Source organism: Trachemys scripta, chromosome 6 (genome assembly GCF_013100865.1).
Source record: "Trachemys scripta elegans isolate TJP31775 chromosome 6, CAS_Tse_1.0, whole genome shotgun sequence".
Taxonomy (NCBI): Eukaryota; Metazoa; Chordata; order Testudines; family Emydidae; genus Trachemys; species Trachemys scripta.
The window spans coordinates 73948-84519 of record NC_048303.1 but is presented as its reverse complement, the minus strand read 5'-3'; the positions used below and the strand labels follow the sequence as shown (position 1 = coordinate 84519).

At 68.2% G+C, this 10572-nt stretch overlaps 1 protein-coding gene across 1 annotated transcript in view; it reads left to right on the top strand.

Annotated features, from left to right (window-relative positions):
* Positions 1–6279: 6279 nt before the first annotated feature.
* Positions 6280–10572, top strand: part of TESK1 (testis associated actin remodelling kinase 1) — a 28213-nt gene continuing 23920 nt past the window's right edge. The window contains 1 exon segment of the mRNA XM_034774601.1: positions 6280–6646. Coding sequence (XP_034630492.1) covers positions 6401–6646 — 246 coding nt within the window. The 5' untranslated portion in view covers positions 6280–6400.

Genomic DNA, 10572 nt, shown 5'->3' with positions numbered 1-10572 from the left:
GATCCCACCCCAGGAACCACTATCTCCCCAGCAACCCCCAGATCCCACCCCAGGGCCCCCTATCTCCCCAGCAGCCTCCAGGGCCCCCTCCCAACTTCCCCTTGGCATCCCCCACATTCTGGTGTCTGGTCTCCTGCTGTATTTGGAGGATTGTCCCTGGCACAGTTCTTCCCATCTGAGCACCTCTGCTGCCGTACGTGCCAGGCAAGGGACCAGGAGCCGGAGCAGCGTGAGGGGCCCTGGCTAGGGAGAAGGTCCCAGCTTCACTAAACTCCCGCTAAAGCAGGGGCCCAAGGCTGCTCTGGGACGGGGACCCATGGAGACTACAGGCCCCGGCATGCAAAGCCTCCGCTAGCTCTGAGCCGCCTGGCCCCGCTGCATGCTGGGATCTGCAGTTCACCCTGCACGTCTAGCTGGGAGCTTCTGCAAAGGTTCGGTTCCCGGCTCAGCCTCGCGCCGTGCCAGCGAGCGGCTCCCTGCAGCGCTCCAGCTGCCAGGCCAGGCAGACAGGGAGTGGCTGGGAGCTCCAGGGCCCTCGTTATCAGCCCAGGGTTCGTTATCAGTCACTCGGGCATCGCCGTGCTCGGCTGATCTGTGCCATCTGGCCAGCAGGCTGCAGACACACGCATGGTTAATGAGCCTCCTGCACATTGAGCCGCTCTTATCTCCTGCTATCGCACGTGGTGCCAGTCCCTGCACCCCCTGGGCAGGGCTGCCTCTGGGCTCCAGGGAGCAGCCAGGGACCCGCGCCGGACCAGGCGGATTCAGAGCGATTGCCCCCTGCACATCCTCTGCGCCGGCGAGCGATGCAAGGGGCACCATGAGAACCCGGGCTGGCCCTAACCCTGAGCCCTGATGAGAGGCCTGGCCCAGCAGCACCTCGGGCTCTCAGGACAGGCCTTGGTCCGAGGGCGTCCCTGCAGCCAGGCCAGCCTGCCAAGGCGGCGCTGAGAGAGCCAGGACCAGCCGGCCACAGCTACGACCACCCCACCTCCATGGTTGACCGATCAGAGTCGCTGAAGTCGGGGGACACCCCATCAGGCGATCTGGCCCATCCCCCTGGCCTGGGGGGCTGCTCCCAGCAGTCTGTTCTCACCTGAGCAAAGGGCTCCAGCCTCCCCTCGCCGCCCACTGCGGCAGAGGGCCCCTGAGGACCTGCCCTGCCCCCTCCATGGAAAGGGGGCTCACAGGTATTCACAGCCACGGCCTCATCCCAAACAGCCCCTCTGCGAGCCATTCGCCTGGCCTGACACCGCGGGGCTGGTGGAGCCAGCGGCCGAGGAGAAAGGTCCAGGGCCTCAGGGCCAGTCATGTCCGCCGTTTTGCTGCCCCAGGAAGCAGGCAAGGTGCTGATGTGCCAGGCTGCGAGCCCGGAGCACAGGCAGGCCAGGCGGTGGCAGGGGGGGCTCTCCCTGGTGCCCCCCCCCGCCCCGTGCGTGGCAGGTGGATTGGGGCATAGGGCCAGTGCTGAGTCCGCTGGGGTCATGTGACGGGGCACCCCCAAAGGGCTGGCTGGAGGCCGAGCGGGTTTAGCGCAGGCCGGGGGCCCAAGCACAAATCCAACAACCAGCTGGGCACAGGGCAGAGGTGAGTTTTCTTTGTGCCTGTGCAGGACAGAGGCCCCCGTCCCAGGGTCCCCCTCCCCGCCCCCATGGTTGGCTGCAGAGAGGGTGGGGCGCAGTCTGCTTGTTCCTGGCTTTCCCTGAGCTATTCAGCACGGACGCTGGGGTACGGGGCAGTGCGAACAGGCAGACAGCGAGGCGTTACTGGGGGTCGACCCCCGCCAGGGTTGCACGGAGCCGGGGCAGGGAACGGCGCGGGAGACAGGTGTGTGCTGGCCTGTCGTTCCCGTGAGCGCTGGGATCCCCACAGTCCCCCTGCTGCTCCGCTCGCAGCCCTGCCAGTCAGTACAGAGCTCCGTGCCCTCTGGCAACGAGACCCCCACTCATGGCCCCACACCCCCAGGGCTGTTACAGAGCCCTCACCCCAGCACACAGGATGTAGCTAGTGGGAGCAGCAGGGCATGGCGGGGAGACACCCATCGGTAATTAGCACCTAGCCCTTCTCATGCTCCGGTCTCAGAGCACAAGGTGCAGGGCTGTCACCCCATTTGCAGAGGGGAAAGTGAGGCAGGGGAGGGACTTGCCCAGAGCCATGTGGTGAGTCACTGGTAGAGCCAGGGTAGCACTTCGGCGGGCAAGAGCCGGAGCGGGCAGCGCCGAGGTGAGCCGCATGCTCCCGGCTCTCCCATCCTGGTGGCACAGCCGGGCAGCGGGCGCTGGCTGCTGAGAGAGGTAGTGCGGCTGAGACCTGCCTGGGCCGCTAGGTGCTCCGATGCTAAGGGATGGGGCTGGGTAGCGCCTAGACAGAGTGCGTGGGGCCACGTTTCGGAGCATGCATGAATCTGCAGGAGGCCAGCGGTTGGCGTGTCCAGGGGGCACCATGAAAAGGGGTTGAAGGGCAGGAATGCCCCTCCCTGGGCTGGGACAGTGTTTGCTCCTATCCTCCTACCCATGCTGCCCACCCGCAAGGGCATCCACTCCCACAGCACCTTTCCCCACCCACAGCAGAGGAGCTCCCTCCCTCTGGATGGGGCAGGCTTAGGGTGACCAGATGTCCTGATTTTATAGGGACAGTCCCTATTTTGGGGTCTTTTTCTTATATAGGCTCCTATTACCCTGGGGCTGAGCCCGGGCAGGAGAAGAAGGACCCTCTGCCCCCTGAGTGGAAGGGCAGAGCTGCCCCACTCGAGTGTCCAGGGTGGTGAAGGTACCAAGCCCTGCGGAGCTGCCTCTGTCTACGTCCCCCCCCCCCACACACACACTGTGGCAGCAGGACGGAGAACACGGGGCTCGGGTGGCAGGGAAAGGTGGCTGGGCGCCCAGCCTGCCTGGGTAAGCCAGGCCCATGGCAGCCCCTTCCCCTGGCACCTGCCATCAGTCTCCCAGCCAGGCTCAGGCACCGGTGGCTCCGAGCCACGAGCCACAGGACGGAGCTGCTGTTATTTGCTCGTGAAGGGGCCAGGCAGCCCCTGTGGGACGGGCATGGGCAGAGCCGCCCAGGCACATGCCCGGTTTGCCCAGTTCACAGCTTCCCTGGCAAAGAACAAGAGTTCGCCCTTCGGTACACCTCACCCACTCCCCAGGAGGGGGCGCTGTCACTAGACGGGAAAACCGAGCCTCAGAGAAGGGACGTGACCTGCCGAAGATCACATGCTGAGTCAGTGGCAGCGCCGGGGAGAGAACCCAGGAGTCCTGGCTCCCACGTCCCTACTCTAACCACTAGGCCCCACTCCCCTCCCAGAGCTGGGGATAGAGCCCAGGAGTCCTGTCCCCTCCCCGCTCTAGCTAGGTGTCATGGATTCCCCAAGATGTGTGCTGAGCCCCCGCTTGTAAACAGCCCCTTGGAGGATCCCTTCAGTGGGCCAGGCCCCCCCAGGGCCCCGCTCTGGGAATGGGTGACAGGGGATGGATCACTTGATGATTCCCTGCTGTGTTCATTCCCTCTGGGGCACCTGGCACTGGCCACTGTCGGACGACAGGATATGGGGCTAGATGGACCTTTGGTCTGACCCAGTGTGGCTGTTCTTATGTTCTTCCTTCCCCCAGCCCCGCAGCCCCATCGCCTCCGAGTCTGAGCCCCTGGGCTCCCTCCCTCCTGCTCCACCCCAGGCCCTGCCCAGTGAGTCCCACCCAGCCAGCCCCTGGGCGAGACGTGGCCCCTCCGCAGGGACCGACGCCCCCAGCCGGAGTCTGCAGCGGCGCCCGGCAGCCTGTCCAGCCAGAGCAGGGTTTGTCCGGCACCTGGAGCCCCCATGGGCAGCCCTGAGCTCAGCCCAGAGACCTGCAGGCTGAAGCATCATCCCCCTGGCCGAGCAGAGCCGCTCCCCAGCCAGGCTGGGGGGTCCCCAGCTCAGGCGCTGGCCCCCTCTGGCTCCCTCGGCAGGTCAGTCGCAGGAACCAGCAGCCAGCTCCCTCCAGGACCCCGCTCTGTACCCCCTGCCTGGCCCCTTCACGGGCAAACAGCAGCAGCTCCGTCCTGTGGCTTGTGCCTGTCCCCCTGCCTGGCCGGTCTCAGCCCTTTGTCCTCGAGCGGGGATCTGCCCAGCTTCCCTGCTGAGAGCTGGGGGCACCTCCTGCCCCTTGGCCGGGGGTCCCTGGGTGTCCATGTGCTGGGCACTGGGGGTCCCCTCGGCCTCGCTGGGATCCAGCATCACCGCGGGGTACAGCCAGCTCCTTAACAACCCTCTGCACTGTGACCCCGACAGCCCCGGGACACCCCCCTCCTGTTCTGCGCGGCCCCGGGAGCGGACATCCCCCCCCACTGAGTAACAACGCAAAGTGCAGTGGGAAACTGAGGCACACCTAGGAGTCATACAGACATTACAGACCATTACAGTGTTTAAAAGAGAACTGGATAAATTCATGGAGGTTAAGTCCATGAATGGCTATTAGCCAGGCTGGGTAAGGAATGGTGTCCCTAGCCTCTGTTTGTCAGAGGGTGGAGATGGATGGCAGGAGAGAGATCACTGGATCATTGCCTGTTAGGTTCACTCCCTCGGGGGCACTTGGCATTGGCTACGGTCAGAAGACAGGATACTGGATGGACCTTTGGTCTGACCCAGTCTAGCTGTTCTTATGTACAGACCATCCCCCTTTGTCACAGTGGGTTCATGGTGAGGGGATCTGGGCCCCGTCCCTCGCCGCCCCAGAGCAAGCTGCCAGCGCGGTGCTGGGAGAATCTCTGCCTTGGCAGCACCACGGCCCGGCAGCCTCTCGTGTGCGCCAGCCTCAACTCCCGCCGCACAGGGCCCTGGCCGGAGCACGCGGCCTTGCGGGAGGACATGGCAGCGGTGCCGGCTGTGCCGGGGGTCACTGGGCTGGCGTTCCCAAAGCACCGAGTCCAGTCGCCCTCCTGGCTCCGGGTCTGCTTAGCCCATGGGCTCCGGGGCCACGTGTAAATGCCTGGAGCCGTGCGTGGGAGGCCGCTGAGGCCGGCGCGGAAGCAGAGCAGAGTCCTGGGTGATGGAGCAAGGCCGATGGGACGTGGCGGGGGCTGGCGGCCGGGTTCGGGGGGCTGGGACCTGAGGGCGGGTCTAAGACCCGTCCAGGCCTGTAGTGGAGACACCCCCACGCCGACGGGCCATTTCTGTGGCCCTTCTCTGAACCTTTTCAATTCAATGTAACATGGGGGGCTGGGGCGGCCAGGCCTGCCGCAGTGTGCACGGGGTGGGGAACCGGGGTTTATACGGGGCTTGATGGCATTTTCTGTCTTAATAGCTAAACATTAAACACACGGGACCCTGCCCGGGCAGGCGCTAGGTGTACTGCGGGGCAGGGCCCCACACGCCCCGGGGAGCCCCGGCCCGGGCAGGCGCTGGGATGTTGCCTGTGCCCTGCCCGGTCCGTGTGGCCCTTTGCAGCCTGTGCGGCTGGTCAGGTCAGAGGCTGGACCGGAGCGGAGGCTGGAGCAGGGGCCGGGGGAGCGCGGCCGGGGAGCGGGGCAGGGGCCGGGAGGGAGCCGGGGAGCGCGGCGGGGGGACGGAGCAGGGGCCGGGACAGGAGCCGGGGAGCGGGGCAGGGGCCGGGAGGGAGCCGGAGAGCGCGGCAGGAACCGGGGAGCGGAGCAGGGGCCGGGAGGGAGCCGGGGAGCGGGGCAGGGGCCGGGAGGGAGCCGGGGAATACGGCAGGCGCGGCCGGGGAGGCTGGTACCCAAGGAGTTAAGGGCTGGATCGGAGCGGAGGCTGGAGCAGGGGCCGGGGGAGCGCGGCCGGGGAGCGGAGCAGGGGCCGGGGCAGGAACCGGGGAGCGGGGCAGGAGCCGGGAGGGAGCCGGGGAGCGCGGCCGGGGAGCGGGGCAGGAGCCGGGAGGGAGCCGGGGAGCGCGGCAGGCGCGGCCGGGGAGGCTGGTACCCAAGGAGTTAAGGGCTCGCCCCGCCCCGGCTCCGCCTCTCCGGTCCGCTCCGCTCTCAGGGCCGCGCTCGGAGCCGCAGAGAAGCGGAGACACGGAGCGGCGGAGCCGAGCCCGGCCGGGCCCCTGGCGAGCCCGAGCCCCGCTGCGCCCCGGGGCTGCCCCCGCCGGCGCGCCCTGCTCCCGATTCCCCGCCCCGGCCGCTCCCCGCCCCATTCCGGCCATTGCCCCGGGCCTGTTGCACCCCCCCGGCCCCACCCCACGGTATGACCCCCCCATCCCCACCCCTCCCCTGGGGCTGCCCCCTCCCCTGCCCCTGAGCCTGGTGCCAAGCTCCCCTGGAGCCCCCCTGGCCCTGGAGCCCCCCCGGCCCTGGGGCCCCTGAAGGCCCCTGTGCCCTGGCTGTGCCCACACCCGGTCAGGACACTGGGCTCCCAGCTGGGGGTGAGGGGGGCTGTGCCCGGGCAGGGGGCCAAGCGGGCATTATGTGAATGGCGCTGGGGGTGCTCAGCGCGCCCGACATGGACTGGGAGAAGCTGAGCCGGCGGCCCGGGCTCTCCCTGCGGGTGGACCGGCTGGACGAGGGTGACGGGGAGCCTCCGGCCACCTGGCAGGGCTGTGGGCGCCTCCGGCCCTCCTCGTACCGGGCCCTGCGCAGCGCTGTCTCCACCCTGGCCCGCATCGACGACTTCTATTGCGAGAAGATCGGAGCCGGCTTCTTCTCCGAGGTCTTCAAGGTACGGGCATGGGCACCTTGGGATGGGCAGTGTGGGATGGGGACGGGTACCTGGGGACGGGCAGGGCGGGATGGGGACAGGCAGTGCGGGATGCGCATGGGCACCCGGGGACGGGCAGTGCGGGATGGGGACGGGTACCTGGGGACGGGCAGTGCAGGACGGGGACGGGCAGTGCGGGATGGGGACGGGTACCTGGAGACGGGCAGGGCAGGATGACGACGGGTACCTGGGGACGGTCAGTACGGGATGGGGACAGGCAGGGTGGGTCGGGGATGGGCAGTGCGGGATGGGGACGGGTACCTGGGAACGGGCAGTGCGGGGCAGGAATGGGCACCTGAGGATGGGCAAGACAGGCATGTGGGGACGGGCAGTACTGGATGGGGACAGGCACCTGGGGACGGGCAGGGCAGGACAGGGATGGGCATCTGAGGACAGGGTAGGGCAGGATGGACATGTGGGGACAGGCAGTGTGGGACGGGGACAGGCACGTGGGGATGGGCAGCGTGGGACGGGGACAGGCACCTGGGAACAGTCAGGGCAGGACAGGGACGGGCACGTGGGGATGGGCACCTGGGGACAGGCAGCACAAGATGGGCATGTGGGGATGGGCAACATGGGATGGGGACGGGTACTTCAGGGACCGGGCAGATGTGTGGGTTGGGCGCCTCGGAGGGGCAAGGTAGGACTGGGTGCCATGGGGATGGGCGTGTGCATAGGGCTCTGTGGGGACTTGCGTTTCAAAGGGGCAGGTGCGTGGGGATGGGAGGGACCATGGGGATGGTGCCTTGGAGGGGTGGGAGACTGGGCAGTGTGGGGACCGCACACGGGGCGGGTACCATGGTTGCCCTGTGGCAGTTGCCTCTTCCTTGTCTTATGCCCCTGGCTCAAGGCCTCTGGCTGGGGATGGAGAGGGCCTGCTCAGCGACCTGTCAGAGCCGTTCCTCCAGTTCCTTTGGGCCATGGGCGTGTGGGCTGGGCTGCAGGCCAGGGCCTAGAAGATGGGAGGGTGGGTACCAATGGGCGCTGGCCATCGGGGCTGGGTGCCCGGGGACTCCGGCCATTGGGCTTGTGGGGACACCCTACTGCCTCTCCCAGGGCCCTGACACAGCTTCCCCCAGGCTCCTGCTTGCCCCGGTCTTTGGGCCTTGGCCCTGGCATTCGACCAGGTGCGGAGCTCAGCAAGGCAGGTCAGCGTGGTCAGGGGAACCTTGAACCCTGCACCTCGTCTCCAGGATTGTGGCTTCCCCCTCCCCCACCCAAACCCGGGAGCCCAGGGTCCCTGGCGTGGGGACCCGGATCAGGCAGCTCCGCTGTGGGCAGCGCGTCCCCTCTGCGAACCCAGGGTAGCCTCACCTCGGGGCTCTGGGACACGCCAGACACCTCATGCTCTTTGTAAAGCCGGTGCTGGGCCTCACCACAGGGCCTGGGCACGAAGAGGGGGCTTTGTTAGCTGGGGTGTCCCGTCCCCTTGGGTCTCAGGTGCTTCAGAACCCCTCCTTTGCTGAGCTCCTGAGTGTGCGCATGGGTGTGCGTGGGTGTCGGGACTCCCAGGGCAGAGGGGCAGTGTGTGTGTCTGCCCAGCCCCAGGGGCGGGGGCTGCAGTGGGCTGAGCTGTGGGGGCCCCTGCCACGGGCTCCCAGGGCACAGGGGCAGTGTGTGCGCGTGGGTGTGTGTCGTGTCGGGACTCCCAGGGCAGAGGGGCAGTGTGTCTGCCCAGCTCCAGGGGCGGGGGCTGCAGTGGGCTGAGCTGTGGGGACCCCTGCCGCAGGGTCCCAGGGCACAGGGGCAGTGTGTGCGCATGGGTGTCGGGACTCCCAGGGCAGAGGGCTGGCAGCTGGGGCCGGAGCACAGGATTGTGTGTCGCGGGCGGGGGGCGTCTACAGGCTGTTTACAGGCTGGGAGCTGTAGGGACAGTGGGAAGCCACGGCAGGGCAGGGAGCTCTGGGTGTGAGCGGAGCCTATGGGGCCAAGGGGGGCACACGGGGTCCCTTGTAACGCTGTGGGGCAGGTCAGGGAAGAGCGACATCTTTGCACCTCTGTATGGCAGCTGTGGGCCCAGGTGGCGTTGGGCAGAGCGGGATGGGGGTGCTGGGCCCATCCATGACCTGGGTCCCACCCGCTGTTGAGCGCGGTGGTGGGGCCAGTTGCGGGCAGGGGGCTGGCCTTTCCGTCTGCCTGCCTGGGGTACAGGGGAAGGCTGGTGAACAGGATGCCAGGGTGCCCTGATGTGACTCCGGCTCTGGTGATGGGTCTGCGCCGGGGCCTGCAGGGGTGTCTCACAGGGAGTCGGGCCCTGCCTCGTGGTTCCAGAGCCCATCGCGCCAGGGGCTGTGGGGCCGGGGTCGTGCCTGCCGCGGGGTTCGTGGGCTGCAGGCAGCCGGGTTGTGGCACCGGTTCGTTGCCAGCGAAGGTGTTTCTGGAGGAGGGAGCGGCGGGGTCCGGCCTGCGCTCTCAGCACAGCCTGTCTCACCGCCACAGGGCGCTGCTTGTTTTCACAGCGGCTGTTGTGGTGTGGGGAGGGGCCGCTGGGCGGGGGAGGCTCCTTCTCTGCCCCTCCCTCGGCAGAGGTGCATGCAAGTGCGAGCGTGCCCGGGCGCCCGGGCTGTTTGGGCAGCGTAAGGCACGAGGTCTTGGAGGCGCCCACAGGCCATGGGCAGGTAACACCCTCCACCCCCCCATGCCTGGCCCCATGCTGCTTCATCCCCGGGGTCCTTCTGGGGGGAGCAGAGCTGAGAGGGGCTCCCCAGGGTGCTTGTGGGTGCTGCCCAGCATGACAGCGCGAGCTCCACCCCCCATTGGCAGCACTCCTGGGGGGCGCAGGTTCAGCCTGGGTCCCGTGGAGCTCGCTAGCTCCATGCTTGGAAGAGCCCCTTTGAGGTTCCCCCTGCCCCGGCCTCCTGCCGTGGCCTTGGCACTTGGGCCTGGTTTGCAGGGATCTGGGTCTGGCCTAAAACCCTCCCGCCGGGAGGTGCTGTCAGAGGTGGAAGCGCTGGGGCCCTGCCCCTCTCCTTGGGCCCAGCAGGAGGGCTGGCTGCCTTGGGAGCAGCTGTCTTGGTGACGCTGGCTGTCCCTGCGAGAGGCTGGCCCAGGCAGGCTGAGCGTGGCATTGATAACAGCCAGGCGGGCGGTTGGCCGCTCAGGGAATACGGCTCCATCTAATAACGACTCTCCTGCCAGCCAGCAGGATCCCTGTGCCCCCAGCCGGCGGGATCACCGCGCCCTGCGCCCCTAGCCGGCGGGATCCCTGCACCCCCAGCTGGCGGGATCACCACGCCCTGCGCCCACAGCCAGCAGGATTCCCGCCCCCTGTGCCCCCAGCCGGTGGGATCCAGGCGCCCTGTGCCCCCAGCTGGCAGGATCCCTGCACCCCCAGCCGGTGGGATCCAGGCACCCTGCACCCCCAGCCGGCGGGATCCAGGCGCCCTGCGCCCCCAGCCGGCGGGATCCCTGCGCCCCCAGCCGGCGGGATCCAGGCGCCCTGCGCCCCCAGCCAGCGGGATCCCCGTGCCCTGCGCCCCCTGCACCCCCATCTGCTCGGCCAGACCAGGTGCCTCTCCCACCTCGCTGGTGCTGCCCCCAGCTCGCGGGGGAGCCATTTGCGTGGCTGAATTTGTCCCCGCTAGTGATTTTCCCACACGGGGACATGGAGGGAGCAGGCACTGGAAAGGGGTTGGGGTGGGTAGTGGCAGGGGAAGAGCGGAGTGGGGTGGGGTGGCGGAGGAAGGGGAAAAGCGGCGTGTTGGGATGGGCAGCGGCGAGGGAAGGGCGCAGTTGGGGTGTGGGGGAAGGGCAGGGGGTTACGGTAGGCAGCGGCGGGGGAACAGCAGGGGTTAGGTTGGCAGTGGCGGGGGAAGGGCATGGTTGGGGCGGCGGGGGAAGGGCAGGGGGTTAGGTTGGCAGCGGCGGGGGAAGGGCACAGTTGGGGT